Source organism: Acomys russatus, chromosome 22 (assembly GCF_903995435.1).
Source record: "Acomys russatus chromosome 22, mAcoRus1.1, whole genome shotgun sequence".
Lineage (NCBI taxonomy): Eukaryota > Metazoa > Chordata > Mammalia > Rodentia > Muridae > Acomys > Acomys russatus.
The window spans coordinates 28,160,706-28,186,210 of record NC_067158.1 but is presented as its reverse complement, the minus strand read 5'-3'; the positions used below and the strand labels follow the sequence as shown (position 1 = coordinate 28,186,210).

The following is a 25,505-nucleotide window of genomic DNA, read 5'->3' as shown; positions in this document are numbered from 1 at the left end:
AGGCACTCTCTTACATTCTAAGCATGACAGTAAATATGAAACAACCGTAGTGGAAGGCTTGGCATATGCAGCTATGGCAGTAGGAAGAACAGAGGAACAAAGAGGTGAGGGGCCACCCAGTATCGGAAGTCCAATAATCAGCTACTGCAAGTGGGTTTTTTTTGGTTTTTAAAAAAGATTTATTCATTTATTATTATGTATACAGTGTTCTGCCTGCATGTACACCTGCGGGCCGGAAGAGGCCATCAGATCACCTGTGAGCCACCATTTGGGTGCTGGGAATTGAACTCAGGACCTTGGAAGAGCACACCGTGCTCTTAACCTCTGAGCCATCTCTCCGGGCCCCTGCAAGTGTTTTTTTCAGATACAGAAAATGAGGCTGGGATAGGTAAGTGGCTTCCATGGGGTTACATAGTTTAACATAGTTCTAGAACAGGATCTCTCTGAGTTAGTTCACTGTGCCATGTTCAAATGGAAGTTAAGACTGTGCTTTCAGGGCTGGAGAGATGGCTCAGAGGTTAAACATACGAACTGCTCTTGCAGAGGTCCTGAGTTCAGTTTCCAGCAACCACATGGTGGCTCATGACCATCGTTCTGGTCTGCTGGCTCACTTGCAGTACAGAATACTGTATAAATAATAAATAAATACTTAATACATAAAATCTTTTTTTAAAAATTCTGGATGCAGTTATGAAGTCTTTGGGTATGGAGAAGGCAGGCAATGAGGAGACCAGGCCAGTAACTTCTTCTTGACATATACAGCTTCAAACTGAGAAGCACAGGAAGCAATGGAGAGAGTGGGTGATGTCTGAGAATGCTGTGAGATTAGAAGCAAGGGGCAAAGCCAAGCATGGTGGTGCACACCTTTAATCCCAGCACTCAGGAGGCAGAGGCAGGCAGATCGATGTGAGTTCAAGGCCAGCCTGGTCTACAAAGTAGGTCTAGTACAGTCAAAGCTACACAGAGAAACCCTGTCTCAAAAACAAACAAACAAACAACAACCCAAAAAACCACACACACACACATACACACACATACACACACACACACACACACACACAGAAGCAAGGGGCAAAGCAAGCCTCCTAAAGCAACAGAACAGGAGCTGTAAGCTGTGAGCAGAATCAGTTTGCATCATTGAGTAACAGATCTAACCTTGTCCTGCAACTACCAGCAGAAGAGGGAAGACGCCCAGATCAGGCCAAGGAGGCTGTGGAGAGCAGCCCACAGGATACTTTGTCTGCTAGCCGCAGCCTTGGTATTGAACAGGCTGACACTGACAGTGTCCCAGCTCAGTCTCTCAGGTCTGGCTCCAAATTCAGGTTAACAGACACTGAAGGCAGTTTTGAAAGAGTAAGCATACACAATTTAGAAATGACACTGATACTTAAGTAACGTGGGTAATAATGGACTCTTGACAGGTGCATCACCTGTGTACTTAACTAGGTAAGCTTTGCAAGAGAGCTGGAGGTATTCTTGGGTTTAGAGAGCTAGAGCAATAAGCATATCCTTTGATACCCGTGTGTGTGTGTGTGTGTGTGTGTGTGTGTGTGTGTGTGTGTGTGTGTGTGTGTGCGCGTGTGCACGCACGCACGCACAGCAGAGCAGAAATTTAGAGCCAGGCGTGGAGACCCCAATCCCAAATCCACCCCACTTAACTCTGTTCCTGAGAAGTAAGAGATACTGCCATGTGACTTCCAGGAGGACAGGTTCTTCCCCATGTGACCTGTCTGCCATATGGGCTGCCTGTAACACTTGTTCGCCGGGTGAGAGTTCATGATTGTCCAGTGAGCGTCCAGCCATGCTTCCAGGGGCTGCCTTGTATGTAAGTAGCTCCTGAAACATGCACGTCCTGCACATGGCTCTCCCCTGTGCACTTTAGAGTGTTCTTGCTCTGCAGAGCACTTCTCACATGCTCGGACATTTGGTAGGTGAGTACACTCTGCCAGGCAGAGTACCATTGCAGAGCCGTAGTATCTTCTCTGTACAGGTGCTCCTGCAGGGTTTCTAGAACACAGGTACACACTAACCTTAGTCCCTTCTTAAGATGCTTTTAGCTATGCAAGCTATGCATTTTTCAGCACTCTATGGATAAGATAGACTACTAAAATATAATTATTAAAAATTTTAATAGTGTGTATCATAGGCAAAAATGGAAATGAATTTCTTAGTAACAACTTTATTTATTTATTTTGGTTTTTTGAGTCAGAGTTTCTCTGTGTAGCCTTGGCTGTCCTGGAACTCGCTCTGTAGACCAGGCTGGCCTTGAACTCACAAAGATCCACCTACCTCTGCCTTCCAAGTGCTGGGATTAAAGGCATGCACCTTAGTAACAGTTTTAAATAAACTCTTTAGGATACTTGCCAGCATATGATAGTATGATGGCAGCTTTGGAGTTTCATTTTGCTATTAGGATACCATGGTGACATAACGATTATTAAAAAAATAATAAATAGAGTTGGTTCAATCCCTAGTACTATTTTTTCTTTTATATATATATATTTTATTAATTTATTCATATTACATCTCAATTGTTATGCTATCCCTTGTATCCTCCCATTCCTCCCTCCCTCCTGCTTTCACCCTACTCCCCTCCCTTATGACTGTAACTGAGGGGGACCTCCTCCCCCTGTATATGTTCATAGGGTATCAAGTCTCTTCTTGGTAGCCTGCTATCCTTCCTCTGAGTGCCACTAGGCCTCCCCAACCAGGGGATGTGGTCAAATATGGGGCACGAGAGTTCGTGTGAAAAGTCAGTCCCTACTCTCCACTCAACTGTGGAGAATGTCCTGTCCTTTGGCTAGATCTGGGTAGGGGTTTGAAGTTTACTGCAGGTATTGTCTTTGGCTGGTGCCATAGTTTGAGCAGGACCCCTGGTCCCAGATCCACCCGTCATAATCCCTAGTACTATTAAAAAATAAAACTGTGTGTGTGTGTGCGTGCGCGTTTGTGTATGCACACATATAGGACAGCTAAGGAAAGAAAACAGAAACCTGGTCAGTAAGGTTGATTTACATATAAGAAGGAGAAAGGCACTGTTTCTTATGCTGCATGTATTTGAAAACCTAGGGATTTTGTTTGGTTAGTTTTTTTTTTTTTTTTTTTTTTTTATTTTTTTTCTGTAAAGGTATAACATATAATAGACATACACTCTATGAATGAATGATATATCCTATATTGCTTGTATGTATATTACTTTCATGTGTAACTAGTTGGTATGTTTATGTAGGTTATATTAACTGTAAAATAACATGAATACCCTGCTCACAGGTTGTCATGACCATTGTACAGGTGTGGGTTATGGTAGCCTGTTTTAGAGACTGTAAGAAGTTGGTAAGCAGTCCCCAGAGGTCCCATGTTCTGGAGATAGCCCCAGGTTTGCAGCAGTGACACAGGCTTGTTGTACGAGACAGTGTGCAGCGTGTCAGCTGACACCTGTGTTAGTTTCAGGATCCAGGAGAAATTGACTATAATTTCCGGCCTCCTCACACCTTGACCATTATGGTAAGCAGACCTCAGTGATGGGATTGTGCAGTCTACCACCATAGACCGTATTGTCTGCCTGCTGTCAGAACTGTAAGAGGCAGCTGTCCTCTGACCTGTTTTCTTCTTTCCCTCTTAGAGACTGGGACATTTTATAGATAGAAAGTAACTGTGGATGTTTACAATTTACCTTCCTAATTGTAATCTGTTTCTTGTAGCTAGAACTCTGTAAGGGGGGGGGCACCTTTTTTCTTTTCTTTCTTTCTTTTTTTTTTTTTAAGGATATCTGCCATACTTTGCTGAGTCATTTTGAGTTCAGTGAATCGGTAGAGTTTATTTTTAGCTCCTGGAGGCATAGAGCAGAGCAGAGGCACAAGGACTTGGGTGGCTGTTGTGTGTGCATCTGGCCAGCTGTGTCCTTTCAAAGAGATAAGACATAGCTTGTCACTGAGTAATCCAAAATTTCTAAGAAACACTGTCACTCTTCTGTCCATTGTACAAGATATTTTTCTCTTTCTTGCAAAAAAACCTGAGAGTTTGGAATGAGTGGAAGATTACGTGTGTGTGCCTGTTTCCAGTGCACATTTCTTTGAAGGTTGACTCATCTTACCCTCAGTTCCAAGCCCCTCTCTGTATGCACATGCCTGTGGAACTTGTGGGAGCCTATTCTCCTTGCATCATGTTGGTTCTAGGTCTTGAACTCAGCTTGTCAGGCTTGTTGGCAAGTGCCTAAATTTACCACCAGCCGAACCACCACACCAGCCCTCTTGCATTTCTTTATAGCACTTTACCAGTGTCTGTCTCTTTAAATAATCTAGAGCTCCCATGTGTTTTCAGCATTGAGCTGTGTTTTGTGAGAGTTCACTTTAAAAAATAAAAGGGGAGAAGACAAGGAAGGGAAAGAGGAGGAGTATCTACTTTGTTTCCTTTAGGTTATAATCTCCTAGAGGACTAAGAAGATTTTGTAACCTTTGTGTTTGTATAAAACCATGATTATAAAGAGTCTTGATGCTGTTTTTGTGGGGACTGACTTTTGTCCAATGATGGACACTTAGTTCCTTGATCTGCCTTTACTGAACAAGAGAGAAGCTGTTCTGGGAGGTGCATTCACGTCGTCAATTCTCCTCCTCCTTCTTTCTTCCTTTTTCCTTCTTTCTTTCTTTCTTTTTTTTCCCCGAGACAGTGTTTCTCTGTGTAGCCTTGACTGTCCTGGACTCACTTTGTAGACCAGGCTGGCCTCGAACTCACAGCGATCTGCCTGCCTCTGTCTCCTGAGTGCTGGGATTAAAGGCGTGCACCACCACGCCTGGCTCCTCACATCGTCACTTTTTATCAGTAAGTCCCACTTAAATGTCCTGCATTAGTAAGATGCTTACACTAGGTTGGCCTTATAACTGGACTGTTTTTCAACTCTGGGATTCATTTAAGAATTGATAATGAATTCCCTTTCGGAACATGGAAGACTTGTTGTCCTTGGTAGTAACATAAAATGCCTGTCTTCTCTGCACCTGGTGGTAAGCTGACTCTCTGTCTCACACAGAGCTCTGGAATCGAGACTTTAGTGGAGGAGCTCTGCTGCAAACTGAAGGACCTACAGAGTGAGCAAGGTGAGTGCTGGGGCAGCCACCACAGCCCTGCAGGGTCTAGCAGTCTTCGTCACCCTCAGTTCTGCAAGAGCCTTCAGTGGGGTCCTAAAGGAGGGCTGTAATCCACGGGTACTCTCTCAGACACAAAGAAGCTCTGTCTTCACTTGAGTATTTTGAGTAGGCCAGCTCGCCGGCCTCATTTGGTCATTTGGGTTCCAGGAAGTGGTTGCATACTTAGGAACCTTGTTCCTGACCTTGTCAAGGTCATTGTGTAGCATATACCCTTGAAGGCTCTGTTAAGGGCGTAGCTTGTTTTTAATTTAAGGCACTGTCCTGGTCAAGCTCAGTGGATAGCCTTTGTTTCTGTTGATACTGAAGCACAGAACGTGCTTGCCTACATATTAAGTCACAGATCTAACTGTAACGAGGAGCTTTCTTTAGAGATCGGTATTAATCAAATGAGTCAATAGAAAGTCCATGAGTCAGAATTTTGTGAGAAAATATTTCTGGAATCTGAACAGATGTTCACTCCTTCTGGTCTAATTAATAAGTACACGGGAATGTCAGGCTCTCAGTTAAGAGCCTCCACATGGCTCTGGTGATGAGATACAGGACTATCACTCAGCCTGCAGCTGGGTGCTTATGTGAGTTAGCCAAAGAGTGCCTTCTGCACACTCAGTAAGTCACTGTTTATTAAAGAGACACACACTGGCATGGAGTCTCTCTGTAAGCAACAAAAGCCTAAATCATATCTGATTAAAATTACATGAGAAATGTTTTAAAGTATAGTGTTTGTTAACTGGATATGTAATAACTTTTTCTGAATTTTTGTTTTATAACAGAAGAGAAGATTCACAAAAAGTTAGAGGGGTCTCCCTCTCCAGAGGCAGAATTGTCCCCTACAGCAAAGGATCAAGTGGAAATGTATGTAAGACTATATTCCGTATGAAGTATGCGTTGTTAAAACCAGACTCGTTACTGCTGCATGTTTTCCCTGTCTGTCATCTCTATGGGTTCTTAATTTAGGAAGCACACTGAGCACTCAGGTGCTCGTACTGAGGGTACAGAAGTGAATACGATGGTTGAGTTTTGTAATGTGTATGTACTCAGTATTTATGAAGGAAAGGGAACAGAGATGGCTGCTGTTTACTGAAGCCACTTGTGGTAGCACGTATGAAACTGCCATAAAGTCTTTGAGACAGCTATAAGAAAGCATGATCATCCCTGTGCATAGACAAGAAAACAGGGTTTCCATTATCTCCCACACAGGACCTAACCAGATGTGTTTTCTGTATCTTTAGCTCATCTATTGTAAGTGATTAATATTAAAATAATCTGTATTTTAATATCAATAATATTATTAATATTAATAAATAAAAAGGCTTCTTTGCCTTACATTTTATTTTAATCTTTTCAATCTCTAATGAGGAAAAAAATTATATTCATTTGGTTGTGTTATAAGTGTAACATTTTCAGTAGAGATCAGGAACAGTATTAAAAAAGTACAAAACAGTACATTAATCAGTTTAATATCAATTACATGTTGAAGTGATAATATAATTTAATAAGTTATTAGAATTAATTTTACCAGTTTCTACTTAGAAAATTATGTGGAAAAATATGTATGGCATTAGAGAGATGATATAGCAGTTAAGAGTACTTGCTGCTCTTCCAGAGGACCTGAGTTCAGTTCCCAGCACCCATGTCAAGTGGCTTACAACTATTTGTCACTCTAACTCTAGAGAATCCAATGTTTTCTCCCAGCCTCTTTGGGTAATTCTACACATGTGACATGCTCTTACACAGACACACACATACAGCTTATAATAATATGTATTATACAGCTTTAATACAGACACTCCATTCAGCACTTTTGTAAACATGGCCTTTGCCACCTGGTGTGGCCTTAGTGTTGTCTCTGGAAGAACAATGCCATCAAGAGCCAGCATAGCTTTAGACACCCTTTGGGGATCTGTTCTGCTCTCAAATCTTCAACAAAAGTTTTTCTCTTTTCCATGGTCTTCTGAGCATGTCCAGAGGTTATAGTCCAATCAAGCTTCCATCCTAGAACACAGCATGTGTGTGTTACCGGCTCTCATAGCTCACAGCGCTCACTAAGCCCAGCTGTGATTGCTGTCTCTGGCTGCACCAGCATCCTCATTCATGAGCACTCGAATATGATGATACTTACCATTCTGAGAGCCTGCTTCAATGCAAGCTCTATGCTGTGGCTCTGATAACACAGCAGGAGTGAGGACATGGGATAGGTGATGTTCTGACTCATTTCTTGTAGTAATCCTTTACATGAGGTGGGTGCTCTTCTTACTCCTGCTTTGAGTCACTGAGAGATTGTGTATCGGGTCTGAGGGAGCATAACAGGTAAGCAGCAGAGCCAGGTTCACTCCCAGAGGGCGTGGCCACCGAGCTTCTATTCCTGACTCATTTGCTAAGCAGCTTTCAGTACCACTTATTTCCACTACTCACAACTTCGTGAGGCTAGTTATATGCTCACTATTTTAGAGGGAGGAAATAGACTAAAATATCACGTAATGAGCTTCTTGTCACAATCATTGTTAAGTGACCAAGATGAGGTTCAAGTTCAGACATTTTCATTAGCACAGTACATTCTTCCTATTACATCGTTTTTGTCGTTTCTTCCTAGTTGAAATTGAAGCGTTGAGGACAGATCCACTGTCTTACTTATTTTCCTAATATTTGCATAGTGCCTCTCACAGTCCAGGCAGTGCAAAAGGGTTTGATTTGTAGGATTGACTTAATGTACAGCAGTTTACTGTTTGCTAATTCTGTTAAAATTAATGGTTTCTTCATGGTGTGAGTGCTGACACGAGTGAGCTGCAGTACTGCCTCTCAGGTTGGCATTGCTGTCTTTGTGTAGATGGTGTCTGTAAAAAGTGGCTTGCTTTTGAGTTCTTCTTCTGTTTTGCAGGTACTATGAAGCATTTCCACCGCTTTCTGAGAAACCAGTTTGCCTGCAAGAGATGATGACCGTGTGGAACAAGTCCAAACCCTGTTCTTACTCTAGCTCCTCTTCATCATCCACAGCCCCACCAGCAAGCACAGAGACATCTTCTCCAAAGGACTGCAACAGCGAGAGTGAAGCCATCAGAGAAAGAAGCAGTGCCGCCTCCATCCCCACGCATGAGAACACCCAGAGCAGGAGCAGACATGAGAAGGAGAACAAGTTGAGCAATGGCACCATCGAAGAAAAGCCTGCCTTGTACAAAAAGCAGATCCGACACAAACCTGAAGGGAAGCCTCGTCCTCGCTCATGGTCTTCCGGCTCTAGTGAGGCAGGCTCAAGTTCAAGTGGTAATCAGGGAGAATTAAAAGCATCCATGAAATATGTTAAAGTCAGACACAAGGCACGAGAAATTCGAAACAAAAAAGGGCGGAATGGGCAAAGCAGGCTGTCACTGAAGCATTGTGAGAAGACAGAGAGAGGAGTCCATGCGGGTGGCAGCAGCAGCAGCAGCAGCAGTGGGTCTGTCAGGCAGCTGTGCAAGCGGGGTAAGAGACCAGCAAAGGAGACAGGGAGGAACGACCCCGGGAACACTGCAGGGAAAGACCTGTATATGGAGAGCAGGAACAACAAAGAGTATAAGGAGGAGCCACTGTGGTACACAGAACCCATTGCTGAATATTTTGTTCCTTTGAGTAGAAAAAGCAAACTAGAGACCACGTACCGAAACAGGGAAGATACAAGTGCTCTGACAGCAGAGGCCGTGGATGACTTGTCTGAATCTGTGCGTGGTCTGTGTATCAGCAACAGTAATATCCATAGAACATACCTCGCAGCAGGTACTTTCATTGATGGTCATTTTGTAGAAATGCCTGCAGTTTTAGATGAGGATATTGGCCTCACTGGGACCTCATTATGTTCTCTACCAGAGGACAATAAATACCTGGATGATATTCATCTGTCAGAGCTAACACACTTCTATGAAGTGGATATTGATCAATCCATGTTGGATCCTGGTGCCTCAGAAACAATGCAAGGAGAAAGTCGGATTTTGAATATGATTCGACAAAAAAGCAAGGAGAGTACAGATTTTGAGGCAGAATGTTGCATAGTGTTAGATGGTATGGAGTTGCAAGGGGAACGTGCAATATGGACAGATTCTACCAGCTCTGTGGGTGCTGAGGGCTTCTTCCTGCAAGACCTTGGCAATCTGGCTCAGTTTTGGGAGTGTTGTTCTTCCAGTTCTGGTGATGCTGATGGAGAGAGTTTTGGAGGGGACTCTCCAGTTAGACTCTCTCCTATCTTGGACAGCACGATACTCAGTTCACACATGCTTGCTGGCAATCAAGAGCCCTTTTCCAATATTAATGAAGGATCTGGTATAAACTCTTGTTTTTCAGTATTTGAAGTGCAATGCAGTAATTCTGTTTTACCATTTTCTTTTGAAACACTCAACTTGGGAAGTGAACATACAGATTCTAGTGCTAATATGCTGGGGAAAACACAGTCTAGATTGCTAATATGGACCAAAAATAGTGCCTTTGAAGAAAACGAACACTGTTCTAATCTTTCAACAAGAACTTGTAGTCCGTGGTCCCATTCAGAAGAAGCACGCTCGGACAACGAGACACTAAACATTCAGTTTGAAGAATCGACACATTTTACTGCAGAAGATATTAATTATGTGGTTCCCAGAGTCTCGTCAGATTATGTAGATGACGAACTTCTAGATTTTTTGCAGGATGAAACTTGCCAGCAAAACAGTAGAACTTTAGGAGAAATTCCTACATTAGTTTTCAAAAAAAGATCTAAGCTAGAATCTGTGTGTGGTATTCAGCTAGAACAAAAGGCAGAAAACAAGAACTTTGGAACTACACAAGCATGTAGTGAAAGCAGTCCACATGGAGATGGCTACAGCTCAGGGGTTATTAAAGACATTTGGACAAAGATGGTAGATAGGAATTCTGTGGCTGCAGTAGAGACAGAAAGAACTGGGGAAGAGTTATTTTCCACAGATGTAAATAACTACTGCTGCTGTTTGGACACTGATGCTAAGATTGAAGCCCTTCAAGAGCCTAGTAGGGCTGTACAGAGGTCAGAGTATCATCTCTGGGAGGGACAGAAGGAGAATCTGGAGAAAAGAGCATTTGTCTGTAGTGAGCTGTCCAAGGTGGATGGCGGTGACTACACCACACCCTCAAAGCCTTGGGATGTGGCCCAAGAAAAAGAGAACACATTTATTCTTGGAGGAGTTTATGGAGAACTGAAAACGTTCAACAGCGATGGGGAGTGGGCAGTTGTACCACCTGGTCACACAAAAGGGAGCTTGTTACAATGTGCAGCCTCTGATGTAGTGACCATAGCTGGTACAGATGTCTTTATGACCCCTGGAAACAGCTTTGCTCCTGGTCACAGGCAGCTATGGAAGCCCTTTGTGTCATTTGAACAGAATGATATGCCGAAGAGTGGGGAGAATGGATTAAACAAGGGATTTTCTTTTATCTTCCATGAAGACTTGCTGGGAACCTGTAGTAACTTTCAAGTTGAAGATCCTGGGCTTGACTATTCATTCTCTTCCTTTGACATAAGCAATCCACTCTCCCAAGTTCTCCATGTAGAGTGTTCGTTTGAGCCAGAAGGGATTGCATCTTTTAGCCCCAGTTTTAAGCCGAAATCAATCCTCTGCTCTGACTCAGACAGTGAGGTTTTTCACCCCAGAATATGTGGTGTCGACAGGACACAGTACAGGGCTATTAGAATCTCTCCACGGACTCACTTTCGCCCAATTTCTGCATCTGAACTATCCCCTGGAGGAGGAAGTGAGTCAGAATTTGAATCTGAAAAAGATGAGGCAAATATTCCCATTCCTTCTCAAGTTGATGTATTTGAAGACCCACAAGCAGATCTCAAGCCTTTAGAAGAAGATGCAGAGAAAGAAGGCCACTACTATGGGAAGTCAGAGCTGGAGTCTGGGAAGTTCCTGCCCAGGTTAAAAAAATCCGGAATGGAGAAGAGTGCTCAGACATCGTTGGATTCCCAGGAGGAGGCAACTGGGATTCTGCCAGGAGGAAAACAAAATCAGTGTTTGGAATGTAACTTTAACGAATCTCTGGAAATAAATTTAGAAAGCTCAGCAGCAAACTGTAAAATAATGACACAATGTGAAGAGGAAATGAATGATTTTTGCAGTTGCAAAGCAGGTTGTCAGTTCCCTGCTTGTGAAGATAACCCAGTGTCTTCAGGACAGCTGGAAGAGGTATGTGTCATTGTTGAATAAGGGATTTGGCCAGACACTAATGAAGAGTAGACAAGAAAGGTGGGACTGAATTACGAGGAAGTTAAAATATTTTAGAACTTATAATTCTTAGTTTACATTAAAGGACTTAAAATGCATTTGCTATTTACAGATTTTAAGTAAATAGTTGACTCTACATGGAAAAGGCATAATAACTCACAGGATGTAAAGTTCTCATGTGATATGCGTGCAGTGTGGATAAAACTTAAGGCCTGTGTGTGAGCATTCTAGCCTTCAAGTCAGGGAGCCAGAATGCAGCTGCAAGCAAAGAGTGTTGATCAGTTTTATTATAGCTGTGTATTCCCTGTAAAATACCTTACATCTGGACACTGCTCTCTAAAGTGTGTTGTGGTTCGTGTTATGAATGGACCAAAGGAATTGAATGTCTTCTCCGGTGCTCAGTGAGAAGGGGCTGTGGAGCAGGGAGTTTCCTGCGGAACTGCTAGTGATGTTAGTGTCAGCAGTTCTGTTATGGAGTCATCATACCCCCTTGAGTATATTTCTAGGAAGTACCTTGAAGTTAAATTGACTGCACCAGAACTGACACAGCAATAAGCTGTTCCACAGAAGCAGAGCTTCCTGCCCACATTATTTGACGATTACTTGGCATAACAGTGCCTGGTGTTTTTTCCAGGAGCAGGTTGTTAAGCAGTGTTGGAGGCAGTCTCAAGTCATAACCACCTGATGCAGACAGATATGTGTTGCCCTTCCTCTCATCTGCTCCACTCACTGGCTCCCACTCATCCTGTGAGGCCTTCACATCTGCCTCCTTCACGGTTTCCTCCCTAAGTCCTGTTCAGTCCTCATCCCACTTCATTCACCTACACTCTGCCTCTTTTTTAACTACATTTTCTATGTCTTGTGAGTTCCTCACCTTTTGGGGGTGGGGGCGGGAGGTGTGCTTGATTATGCTGGCTTCTATGGCTGGGCGCTGTGCACTAACTCTTCTGAGTCAGAGCACCTGTGTGTGCAACTGCTTGCCTTTGGGTGGTTGCAAAAGCCTCGGGAACCTGAGGATTGCTGCTCTAGTCAGCATGTTCCTTGGTCTATAAAAGGCCGAGTTTGATCCCCTCATGTCCCTGAAATCTGAACTGTTAAGGAAAACCCAGAAATGTTGCTAGACTTTATGTGTTGTTGTGTTGCCCCCATTTTCCTCCTTAAATGTTCCTTTATGTACTTTGTATTTCACCTGGTTCCAGATTGGGAAGAAAGAAAATGAGGAAAGAAGCAAGATTCCACCTACTACTACCATATTCCTTCGCTTTCTAGTATGTTGATGTATTTCCGTGTTCTCAGAATTCTGGGGTGTCTCTGAGAGGTCTTAGCTTGCAGCAGACTTGTGGGGGACATCTTGAGAGTGTGGGTGCTGTCATGCTGTCAGCATCACTGCAGATTGGAGTTCACTTCCTAGGCTGACTTGAGGAACAGAGTTGAGAGTGGCTTGAAGGGACAGTTTGGGACCACGCTGAGGCTAGGACTCTACCTCATCGCAGTCACTAGGTCGGTTAGGAGGAGTTCCTAAAGACGCTTTTGCCTGAGTGGAGCCAGTCTCTGGAGGGCATGGATAGCCATGCAAAGGTCATTAAGACTCCTTCTGTTTCAGTGCAAGAGGATGAAAGCAGAGGACTTCCATTAGCATTAGCATTTAAGACCATGGCACAAATAGGGTTGACAAATGTTGAGTCAAACTGGGCAGGCATGATTTTGATGCCTATTATGTGCCTGTTACTAAGGGAAGAGCCTTAAAGAGTGACATGCCATCCTTGTCTATGAGAACTTTAGTCTAGGCAAGAAGCCCAGTTTGTAAATCATATATCTTAACTCAGGTGGCTGTTCATATGAAGGTACAGGAGGGCACACACACAGTAAAAAGGCTCCTTCCACCAGCCCTCAATAGTGCTAGTTGTGGTAAACCCCACCAAGAGTATTTTCTATATGGTATATTTCCCTTTTAACTGAAATGGCCTTTATTGTTACCACCCTTCCTTTTTATTTCTCATATATACTGTTCCATATGTGGTTTCACCACACTTTACTTGACCAGTTCCTTATCTTTTAGGACATCAAGGTAATTGTAGTTGTGGGTTATGTGGTAGGTGGAACAGTGGGACTGAGAACTGGAGGTTGTGAGAATCTCACCAGAACCATCCCAGGGAGTGGACACTGCAGCTGTTTTGAATATATTTGGGTGTGCCGGAACAGAGGGAAGCAGGCCCTGTGAGCAGAAGGCCAAGTAGAGAACCTGGGCTGCAGAGGTCTGTTGGTTGGTACTTAAAACAGCTCATCTAGTCAGCAAAAGACAAGAACTAGCACAGAGAGTGCATCCCAGATGTCTCTTGCACAGAATCAGCATGGGTGGCCTCCTCATTGTCTGCTTAAAGCCAGCACTTAGAACATAGAAAAGAAGCCAGAGTCAGTCCCTTGCCAGTCCTGTTCAGGAGGTGAGCTCATTTATCCCAGCAACACTGTAAGGTCAGTGAGCCTGGAGGTTGAAGAGGTAGCAGAGGTTATCCTGGCTTATGGTACATACCCTTCCTGTACCAGCTTTGTCAGTATTCTCCTGCTAGACAGCCACAGAGACTTAGTTTCCCACGTGGTAGCTGGCAATGTTTAGGCTTCAAAAAGAGACCCATCCTGTCCCACAGTGGGGGTCAGACAGCTGTCTCCTGGCTCAGTATCTCCAAAAGCAGAGAGCAAGAGCAGGCCCTTCCAGTCTCCAATGGATGCCCTCTTGTTTGCGTGAGGTTTCTTTAAAAGAGGCCCACAGAAAGCTTTCTCTGCCATTTGTGACCCAGGCATGAAAAATGACCAACCAGCAGGAAAGGGGCACTGGACCCCCAGGAAAGAAAACCTCAGCACCTTTCTCTGCAGCGGCAGAAATAGACTGTTAGTGGGAGTGTGTGCTGTGGAGTTCATTTCTTGACTGCCAGAGAGTAGCTAAAGCATGTGTGCTCAGTCTCTTTGGGTGAAGTCTGTGCCTTCCCTCCCTTTTCATCATCCTGTTCATGGCATGTTTGCAGTGCCCTCTGCCTGGTGCTGTTGTGGGTGCCAGAATCATTCGTAAGAGCCTGTATGGAGTCTCCCTGCAGGGTGGGTGCTAACAGCAAGCACGCTAGGCTCATGCGGTATGAGGATATGCGCATCGTTTGAAGGGAGGCAGAGCAGGATGAGATAGCGGGTGAATCTGGAGTGCTGGAAGCAGCTCGCTGTGTTAAGGAGCCAGACAGGCTTTCTCCCAGAGCTCCCTTTCAGTAGTACCTGAGTTGGGAGGGCAGCTCCTATGGGTGTTACTGCTCTCTTCTACCCCTTCTCAGTTTCTTCTCTTCTCTTGTGTCCCATCCCCTGGCCCCATCTCAGGCTGGCCTTGAACTCACTATGTAACTAATGGGCGACCTTGAGTTTGTGATCCTCCTGCCTCTTCCTCTCTGTATTCTCTGCATTCACTGAATTAAAACACTAAACAGGCCTCAGATGAGAAAACTGTTGTGGAGTTTTGTGCTCCCCCAAAACTGGGAATAACTGAGTGGCAAGGTATCATGAAATGGTGCGTGTGTGTTGAATATGGCTGGCTGGCTGCTGCAGCATAAAAGAGAAGACAGTGAGTCTTAGCCATAGGAATTGAGACCCAAACGGAGGATTCATAAAGACTCCTCAAATACTGGCAGACGCTGGCAAGAGCCACAGCAGTGTGAAGAGAGGGCTTAAAGTGCCCCGGAATCAGAGACGCCTGGGAGCCAGATTCTGTAGTCTATAGGCAGAGTGCTCTACCCAGAAGTGCACAGACGACCAAGATAACAGTCTTGTTCTTAAGCTTCTCTGGCTCTCATGTCTGACCACTTCTTGGTTTCCCTTACCTGGCCTATCCTCCTTGGTTAACTCTGTGCCTCTTCCCTTTCACGAGAGGATTAGAAGATAGTAAGTAGCACAGCTAACCTCACAGATAGGACCTCAACAACTCTCTTCAGTAGTACTGTGGGATGATGGAGATAATTCTGGCCACTCTTCCTGGATGCCCTAACAAGCACCAGGTCATCTCCCAGAATAGAGAAGGCCTTCATATGTTGCAAATTGGTATTGGCTGCTGGTACCCACTTTTACTGTAGGCTGCTTGTACACTGCTGGCTTCATTTGAGTTTAGCTCAGCCTTGTCAGGCCCATGAGCAGTACTCATGTTATTAGAATAGACCATAGAGGGAATCAGAAAGGCTGATCGACTGCTCTCGGCCAACAGTACAATTTTCCTTCAGTTCCTAATTTAGAACTATTTCTGAAAAGTTATGTCAAATGAAAATAAAGGTTTAAAATATATTTCCCATTTCATAATCTAAGTTTTGAAACTAATTAGATAACATAGTTTTGAACCCATAAAATAATTTACAGTTCAAAGCATAACAAAACCCCTTTAGAAAATAAATGGTTGTTAACTTCTGAAACAGTTCAGGTTTTGAACCTGAACAAATGATGTCATGAAATTGTTCACAGTTCACAGGCATTCTGGTAAGGGCCAACATTAGGACTCTGGAGGTACAAAGATGGAGAGCCTAGGCTTTGCCCTGGGGAGCTGGTGGAGGCCTCAGGCTCAGTGAAGAAGGGGCCACCACCAGCATTCCAGTATACATGTGTCTACAAAAGTTGCCTGTGAGGGTCATGACCAATCCAAGGACTTGTTGGTCACCGGTGACAGCTTCTGTTAGCCTGTTCCCACTGCCCAGGAGGGAGCTCAGAGTCTGAGCAGCTCTGAACATTCCACTTGGAGAGGGCGGAACCCTTCTCTCCACAGCACCTCAGGCTCAGGCACTGTTACCGTCAGTCTAGGAGAACTTCTTGACTGTTGAGTTAGGTCTTGTAAGAAGAGGTTTTTGTCAAGATTTTTTGTTCCACTTGGAGAGTTGAAGTGCTTCTTAAGAAAGTCTTCTTTATTTACAATGAGCATATGGGCCTTTTTCCTTTGCCTTATCCTGAACAATAAAAAACTTTAAATAGAATTTTTATTTTAACTCACCAACCTAAAATTGCTAGATATATAGTCCTTCAGTAATGCTTACATTTTTCTGTCTGTCCTGAAGGTTTATAAACATGCTCTGTGTTTGGCTTCATCTAAACAGTTTCCTGTACTGAACACTGATGTGCAAGAAGTGACGAGAAGTCAAGAAAAGCAGAGCTGGTGGGAAAAAGCCTTGTACTCTCCCCTTTTTCCCATGTCAGAGTGTGAAGGTAAGGAGACTGTGTGTCATCAGACTGTTCAAATTTCTAATTCACCCAGAGCAATGGGTTCGTTGGCTGTGGATACAGTCCAGAAAACAACAAAAATTTCCTGTGGCCAGCATTTTGTTACATCCTAGGGACACAGAACAGAGGTGAATTCAATGGACCCTGCTCTTAACCCTAGCCACAAGCTGGTGGAAGGGTTTGGAACTCATTAGAAGCATAAATGGTATGGACTTTTGATGAGATATGTATGAGCACCCTGATCACAGAGAAGAGAGTCCTCAGGCAATCTCTGTGCAACGAAGGCCACAGAGTGTGAGGCAAGTTGAAAGAGCAGGGTCCCATTGGGCTCAGCTGATTGGGAGAAGAGCCAGAGAGTCTGATGGGAAGGAGCCTACAGGACGAGAGCCTGGCTGCTGCCTTGAGTTTGGTGTGCCCTGAGGGCTGACTGTGGAAAGGACTTGTCTGAAGGGTGTTCAGGTCAGATGTGTGCTGAAGACTTGCAGCAGCAACAGAGGTGAAATTGTACTGGAGCATTAGGAAATGGGGACAGCGTGGGGAGATTCTGTAGTGGTTGCACCTGCCCTGAAGCTGAGGTGTGACCAAGAGGAGGGAGTTAGGGGAGGCTCTAAAGCAGTGGTTCTCAAGCCGTGAGTTGTGAAGTAGCAATGAACTGATGTCATGGTTGGGGTCACCACAACATGAGGAACTGTATTAAAGGGTTGCAGCGTTAGGAAGGTTGAGAACCACTGACTTAGAGAGAAGGGTGTTGAGTACAGTTCTAGTTTACCAAGTAGAATGCCAGGACCATAGGAGTATAATGCAACCTTCTGAGTGACCAGTCTGTGAGCTGGATTACTTTAAGACATAGGTACAGCCAACAGTACAGGTCAGAAATCCTCAGAGATGTGCCTCAGAAGCCCCTCCTCCAAAAAAGCTAGAGGAGGAAGAGGAATATAACCATGTAGCAAAAAGCTACTTCTTTGGACATGATTTTTTTTTGTTTTGTTTTGGCTTTTTTTTGTTTGTTTGTTTTTGTTTTTCAGTTTTTCGAGACAGAATTTCCCTGTCTAGCCTTGGCTGTCCTGGACTCACTTTGTAGACCAGGCTGGCCTCGAACTCACAGCAATCCATCTGCCTCTGCCTCCAAAGGGCTGGGATTAAAGGCGTATGTCACCATGCCTGGCCAGGGATGGTTTTTTGATGTTTCTTTTTCTTGAGACAGGGTTTCTCTGTGTAGCCTTGGCTGTCCTGGACTTTCTTTGTAGACCAGGCTGGCCTCGAACTCACAGAGATCTGCCTGCCACTGCCTCCTCCCGAGTGCTGGGATTACAGGCATGTGCCACAGCTTTGGGAATGATTTTTAAAAATACTAAGTTCATACTTCTTAGCTTGGTTCATTTTGTTGTTCATTAGTAGGAACCCAGTTCCAACTCTCAGCTCAGCTCTGAATCCTGGATGTCCAGTCTGTTGACAGGTGTCAGTGAATGGCTGTATGTATGCTTTTGTATGTGTATGTGAAACGGTGCACAGAGAAGCTTGGAGGAGAAAGAGTGGTAGCCAGGCTTCTGAATGACAGCTGTGAGTCTGATCCCCGTGAAGCTCCCTTGCAGTGACAGTGTGAAGCATTCTTTTGTTCTGCCAGTTGTCTGTAGCCTCACATGGAGGTTATGCAAGAAGACAACCGCTACTCACCCCCTCAAAGGGACAAGGCGTCCCTGAAGCATCTAGTATTAGAAATGGTTAGTAACCAGTGTATGCTGCTCTGGGCACTGGCTAACTAGAACTCTGCGCATCCCCTTGTTGAGTCTGGTGAGGAAATGGTATGTTCTGCTGAGAGCCCGTACCCAAGCACTGGTGCTGTGTGTATATCTTTGAGCAGAGTGCTGTTCTGGGGAAGTACAGACAACTGCCTGTCCAGGATGAGTGTCCCTTGAGTGGGAATGGGGGTAGGGTATAGGCCAGCATAGCATCTGGGGCTGTAGGGGCAATGTGGGGCAAAAAAGCATTGGCTGCTGAGTAGGCAGAAATTTGGCTGGCAAAGATGACTTGGTACAGGAGTGTGGTAGGGACAAGTCCAGCCCGGGGTAGAGACTACAGAGGGCCTGGTGGCATTCCCCAGTACTTTCACTCCATCTCTTCTGTGCTTTGGAGGCCAGTTGGTTATTGACATGTGTTGTCCAGGCTGTATGGAGTGAGACCCTTGGGGAGCAGCACAGACTGTAATGAGGGCCCAGTCTGGCAGAGCAAGGCTGAGCTGGACCCTAGTGCCTCTGTGCATAGCTGCTGGGCCTTTCTGTGCTCTGGTGTTTGTATTTGTAAAAAGGAGGCCATCCCTATTGGGATTATTGTGAGGAATAAAGATGCCTCTTCAGCAGCAAGGTGCCTATTTCTAACCCTGATGCAGTGATTGCTCAACAAACAGTAGCTGTCACCAGGAGCATTACAAGAAACATGGGATGAGCTCAGCATATTTCTTTGCCAAACCTCTGCATGAAGGTATGCAGAGGGACGTGCTTTTATCCAGTAGCGTTCCTTCCCTGCCACAGCCCCTCTGCTGGCCCTGCTGTGTGTATGTGTGTAGAATGAGTGGGATGAGAGGAGGCCCTCTCCATCACAGTACAGTGGCCTCCCAGCCCTCCCAGAGCCTGTGTTCTGGCTTAGTGGCTATGGAAGATGTTGGTATATCTGCCCACTTCTCATGTAGCACCTCTTTTAAGAGAATGGTGTGTGGTGGGGTGTGTGGCTTGGAAAATCATGTCACAGATAAGGAACAGAACCTGTTATCTACCATGGCCTTTGTTACTCACAGCCAGGGTTATTGAAGTAATAGCCAGGGCTGGTAGTTATGGAGAATACCCACATGGCAAGCAAAGTCTCTACTTGGTGCCCAGGAGTTGTGGCATTCATTTCGGCTGGCCTTGTCCTTTATGTCTCTGGCACACAGAAGCTATAGCATCCCATTGACACCTGTCTTGTAACCCTAGAAAGCAGAGCCAGGTCCAAACTAGCCTGCCTGGAGTCCCCATCCTCTGTGGCTCCAGTTACCGGCTGGGCTCGGTATAGGGCTGTGCTTAGGAACTACCTGGAAGCTTCTCAGAAGGACTGAGGGTCAGTCTGCTGGAGCCTGGGCTTCTTCGAGTTCCCCAGGTGGCTGAATAAAATTCAGCATGCGTGAAGCACAGCTGAACATGCTGGTGGATGAATTCCTCTAACTCTAGTCTACATTGCTTTCTCATTCCGTGGGCCTTGGCCAACTGGACCATGCGTGCCACCTTTGCCTAGTGCACAAGTGTTACAGACTGTGGTGGCATGATGTTGAGTTAGAGAGAGCTGTTGACCTGCTTTGCTTTCCCAATGGGCTGCCTGTTTGGAAGCTCTGCTCCTGTTCCATGAGCATATCTGTGGTGCATCGTTCATCTCCCTCCCCTTGACACTCAACTCGAGAGCATGGGCCTTGCAGGTCTTTCCCCTGTGTCCTAGGACCATCACATCGTAGGTCTGTGTATACATTTGTTGAATTGTTGAGGTAATTTTTACAGTAGAATATGCTTATGCTGACCTGTTTTTTTATTATTATTCATTACATACTTGTGGCTGAAAGTTTTCAGTTGGCATCATGTTTTCTCATACACTCCAGGCTGGCTGTTCTTTCAGTGACAACCTAAACCTCCAGAGGGTGGGGAGGCCTAGCTTTTCTGTGAGGTGAAGTGAGGGTGTGTGTTTCAACTGTCTTAATTGAATTTCCCCCTTTCCCTCTTTTCCCTTCTCATTCAAAATGATAAGAATGTTATACAAATGCCAAGGGAGAGAATGGTATAGAAGAGTATCCAGATGCTAAAGAGACACCCAGTCGTGAAGAGCGTCTGTTAGATTTTAATAGGGTAAGTGGACTGTCCTCCTCCCCGCCACTCTAGTCACAAACTTGGGAGTTCTATAACCCAACCCTGGCCCGCATTCCCCAGACCCTTGGGTGCTGCCTTTCTCCTCTTGGCCCTTCCTTTGGGTCTGCCTCACCCCACCCCCAGCCCCTGACCATTTGCCAGACCATCATGAAGAGCTCCTGATGTCCCTCCAGCTGCTGGCACAGGGGGTTTAAGTGCTGTGCCAAGCCTGTTGCTCCTTGTTCAAAATCCCAGAGCAACATCTTCCTCCCAGTGTACTTTCCCAGCCTGTGTGAGACAGGCCCTGCACTTTCTGTGCTCTTATGCACTCTCTGGGTGGAGTCCCACCATCTCAGATACTTCTGTCTCCCGAACAAGCCTCTGAGCACCATGAAGGCACATTCAAGACCAAGCTCAGTCTCAGGCCTTCCACTGTTAGTCAGGTTAAGACCAGTAAATTGAAGGAAACACATTTTCTTCTCAGTTATCAATGTTAGCTGAAGCTCTGTAAGAATTTACTAAAGCACCATGTGGCACTAGTCCCACTGACCTATCAGGTGGGTTAATGTGTCTAGGCCCACATGCAAGGCCTTTCTATCGCCTCCCACCCTCAGGGAATAGCTACCCCACCACGTGGCTCTTCCTCTCACCTCTACATGCAGTGTGTCTGCCAGCTTGTTAATGCACCTCACCTCCACTTTCCATCCACCTCTTTCCTCCACATGGGCCATCCTTTCCACGTGGTTCAGACCACTGCCACTCCTCAACAGCAGCCACAGCCTTTCTCGTCCTTGCTTCTGCTTGTCCTTGACAATCATCTCCATTCAGCAAGACAGTGACCTCGAAACACCCCTTTGCACTAAGTATTCTTGGCATACCCACTGCAGGGTACAACGTGGAGGCATCCGGAGATGGAACACAGACATGGGTGCTGGCCCTACAATCTGGCTGTAGGACCCATACTCCTACGCTGTGCACTTGGAAGAAATGCAGACCCCCTTCTTGCCTAGAAGCCTGTCTGTGCTTTGCTCTCACATGGCTTTTCTGTGCTTCTGCCTTGGGCTCAGAAACTGGGACTGTGATGGGGCAGTGCTGGTGGTGGATGTCGTGATACACTGGGAAGTGTGGCTGGTTGCTGTAACTGGTGAAAGGGCTACTATTGTCCCCAGATGCCAGCCTTTCTGTAAGCACCACACACACTAGGTGGTGCTGAAACTGCAGTGCAGGGCTCCAGTCTTTGCTCATGAGTGCCACCTTCTGGAGTGCTCTGCTCCTGTCCAGAGTGCCCCTCAACCAGTTACCCTCATGTCTGCAGTCTGAAGCTATGTCCTTTGGTTTTTTTGTCTGCTGGAACTGTGAACCCCATGGGCATGACCACGTCTGTCTTCCCATGGGAGCCAGTGCAAGGCTTTATGGGTCACCGTGAACCAGATACTCAAAGACTTGTTGAAAGTTAAGTTCTTTTGTCCTACCCTAGCATAGTCACACAGATTCTTGTGACTAGAGGTGCAGAATTGGGATTGGACCCTTCAAGGACAAAAGAGAAGCAGTTCCCTTTGGAATAGTGCAACTTCACAACTTTGTAGCTCTCTATAGGAGATATTAGTGATTGTGTCTTCATCTCTGTCAATGAATAGATTTGGCTTTGGGGTGGATTGTTTGATTTTTGGTGTATTGAAAATTGTTTCTTAAATCGTAGGTGTCTTCTGTTTATGAAGCAAGATGCACAGGAGAGAGAGGTTCTGAGGCAAAATCAAATGGCCTCCACAGGAAGATGTGTTCCAGCACCAGCTCTGACACGGGCGACACAGGCTCTGAAGCCGGCGGAGAGTGGGTGGGCCCCAGGAGAGAGCAGCTCTTCTCCCGAACACATCTCTGACCCTGCAGAGTAGTACCGGTCACTGAAACCGCTTTCATGGGAAATTGCCTTCTGGGAGGCCTGTTAGTCTAAAGCAGCAACTTAGGTTTCTTCTTCGATTAACTGATCCGCATCAGTGGTTACCTTTCTCTTCTTGCTTCTTTTAGCGTTGAGGACAGCTGTCCTGTTGAAGATTTGTTTCCAAGCTGTTAAGTTCTTGCTCTCTGAAGTAGACTAGACTGTGCTGTCCAGGGAGGAATGGGTGTGCATGTGCTTGTCCTAGCGCGTTCCGCTTCTGCATCGCAGCTGCAGGCCTCCCTCTGGCGGCTGTGTCGCCATCACCTTGTCAGCACTGTGGCAACAACTGCCACCGTCCAGAGACTCTAGCTCTGTTCTCTGAGCCCGGAGATCAGTCCTCCCCTGCGGTGGGTCAGAGCCTTGCTGAAGGCGGAGGGGAGCGTGGTGACTCATCTGCAGGCCCATTCAGAAGATCCCGTGGACACTGCTGTAGGAACACAAGGGTGTGCTTTAGAGACTTACAGAATACTGTGCTCTCTTTTAGGATCCCCTACAGTACCATGGAAGATACTGTGGCTTGTGACTTTCTTGCTAGCTGAAGAAGCCAAGGATTTGAGGCGTGGGGTGGTTGGTGGATGGGTGAGTCCTGCTACTGCAGTGCATCCATAGCAGCTGAAGCAGGGCCCTCTGAGCTGCCTTTCCAGCACATAGTTTGAGGACCTTACCTGCAAATTACTTTCTGGTGACTACATTGAACTGAAGTCTCCAAATGAACTTAAAAAGAGTTAACATGCAGTGAGGCCACCTCATTACCCCCAAAGAAATCTTTGGCTGCTGCAGCTAGCTGCTCTTGTGGCTGTGATGTAGAATAGCTTGTATCTCATTTTGTGTTTGAGAGAATGTTGTGGGCAAGTTCTGCTTGTGGTGGGCTGGGGTGGGTAGAGGAATTTCCCACACACCTGTGTGACTGCTATTCTGACCATCTTCTCATGTGACTTGGTAAAGCAGGCTGGCAGCACACCTCACACAGTTGCATCTAAGCTCTCTCTTGCAGCACTGTCACGGGTGCTAGGAGGGTCAATTGTGTAAAGCCTGAACATCCAAAATTATTTTTCTCTTTCAACCAACTTGTTTTTAAAAACACCTTGACTGTGACATGAGTTCAGCATGTCCAGAACATCAGAAACGGCTGAGAGGTCTGAAGTAGTGGAACTGCCCCTCAGGCCCTGCTGGTAGTTCTTGAGCCTGTTGCCTGTTTCTCAGGAACACAGGAAACATCATGAAGGCTGTGCAGTCTCTGCAGTTCTGCGTGGCCTCGTCATGGGGAGCCTGGCTTGCTGCCTGGGGCGTCTTGCCACCTTAAGCTTGTTTTCACACAGCACATCCTCTGATACTTTATGGTGGCTTGTGTGTGCGTGTGTGCATGTGGAAGGTTTCATGTTGCTCTTAATTTATTTACAGACATCAGATAAGTTTTATGTACTTTTTTTCTTCTGGAGCTTCCTAAAATTTGATTAACATCTGCACTGAAGTATAACCTATCATCAAAGGCAAAAAGGATCGGAAGTTTTAAATTCCTAAGATCAATGCAGTCACGATTACCCTAGAAATTGTTGCTATGACCAAATGATTTTTATACTCAGCCATGAGCTTGGGTGACCTGGACAGCCAATGTTCACCAGGAAAGGGTTCCAGGTAGCAAAGACACCTCCCCCCTCAGCTGTGGGGAGAGGCCCCCCACAGGGGATGTGGTGGGTCATCAAAGGCAAAGAGATGACTACAGTCTGTGTTTGGTTTCTTTTTGTAGTTAAGTGCCTGAAGCCCAGAGCTCTGGCACAGGATTGAAGTGTGGTTTTAGTTTCATGAATGGATGATCACAAAAAAGCATTAAAAAAAAAAAAGTTGGCAAACGCTGAAACGCACTGTGGTATGAAGCGTGTTGCATATCCGTAGCACTGAAGTATCAGCTCCATTCCTGGGCTGAGGTTTTTTTCCGTGGTTGTATTGTTCTGATTTCACGTACACCAGAGTAACTGATTTTTTTGTTTTGTTTTGTTTTGTTTTCTTGTGGAGTTAACACCAAATAAAAATTTGAAAAATGTTTGTTGTTTTTTATTTATCACAGAAAATTTTAAAAATGAAGACACAGCCTCCTCTTAACTGAGAAGAATAAGAGAAAGCTAGATTCCCACCTCCATCCCCCCCCCCCCCCCTACCCCCCACCTCTCCCCCACCAGTTAGCCTCCCCTAGCTAACTCCCCAGAGCTGGGAAAGCAAGTAGGTGGGGCCTGCTAGGCAACCAGCTGAGGAGGGCTTGGTAGGAAAGGTGCTTACTGTGCCAGCCTCAGAGTGGAGTTTATTCACCAGAGTCCATGGAAAGATGGAAGGAGATGACGACCCTACAAAGTTGTCCTCTGACTTCTGAATGCTGTACTCACACACACATGTATTTATGTATGTGTGTATATACAATAATACACACACACATATATGTATATGCACAATAGCAGTAAACAGAAAGTTAGTGTTTGAAACAATATGAAGGAAAACTCACTGTGACCATGCATGTTCCTGTAGGTACCCATCTCTAGGTGTGCATGCACACATGACCACCCAGCCTGCCCTGACACTTGAGAATCCCTGTGTGTCTGCAGTCAGAACTGCAGCATCACAGCATATTACCCACCACGATTGACCAGGATCCTCACTGACTGATGTACAGCGCTCCTTTGTGTTTCTTTGTTGACAGTGTCTCCTGTAACCCACACTGATCTTGAACTTCCTAGCTACTGATTGTCCTGCCTCTACCACTGAGTAATGATTCTGCTTCAGTTTTTCACAGCTCATCCTCAGCCACAGTTATATAAAGCCCCTGGCTTTGCAGTGACACCTTGTGGATGCCTTTGGGGACTGAAACAAGCTGCCCCACTGCTTTTTTCCTCCCTGGGCTTAGGTGGGAAGGATTCCTACTAAACTCCCTCTCAGGCCTGTAGCTCTGGCCAAGCTTAGAGTCGTTGCAATTGTGTCTTCCTCAGGAGTGCTCCGAGTGCTCAGTGGGGGACTAAGAGCAAGACATCCTTCCTGGACACCCACCCAATAGGCACACTCCGTGATGTCACTAAGTTCCTTTCCCTGTTGGCTTGCCCTGAGCACAGATGTGCCCAAAGGCTATGCTGACTGCCCCTTTGTTTTT

The 25,505-nt window shown here is 45.6% G+C and overlaps 1 protein-coding gene across 7 annotated transcripts in view; it reads left to right on the top strand.

Moving 5' to 3' along the window:
* Positions 1-24,412, top strand: part of Kiaa0232 (KIAA0232 ortholog) — a 68,467-nt gene extending 44,055 nt beyond the window's left edge. For 3 of the 7 annotated variants that reach the window (XM_051165007.1, XM_051165008.1, XM_051165006.1), the window contains exons 4-10: positions 5,024-5,090; positions 5,912-5,993; positions 8,017-11,305; positions 12,544-12,612; positions 16,450-16,558; positions 20,339-20,436; positions 22,136-24,412. In XM_051165007.1, the coding sequence (XP_051020964.1) occupies positions 5,024-5,090; positions 5,912-5,993; positions 8,017-11,305; positions 12,544-12,612; positions 16,450-16,558; positions 20,339-20,436; positions 22,136-22,315 (3,894 nt within the window). In that variant the 3' untranslated portion in view covers positions 22,316-24,412. Of the gene's footprint in view, positions 1-5,023; positions 5,091-5,911; positions 5,994-8,016; positions 11,306-12,543; positions 12,613-16,410; positions 16,559-20,338; positions 20,437-22,135 lie in introns of all 7 variants that reach the window. The other 4 variants (XM_051165009.1, XM_051165010.1, XM_051165011.1 and 1 more) reach the window with 4 other exon arrangements.
* The last annotated feature ends 1,093 nt before the right edge of the window (positions 24,413-25,505 follow it).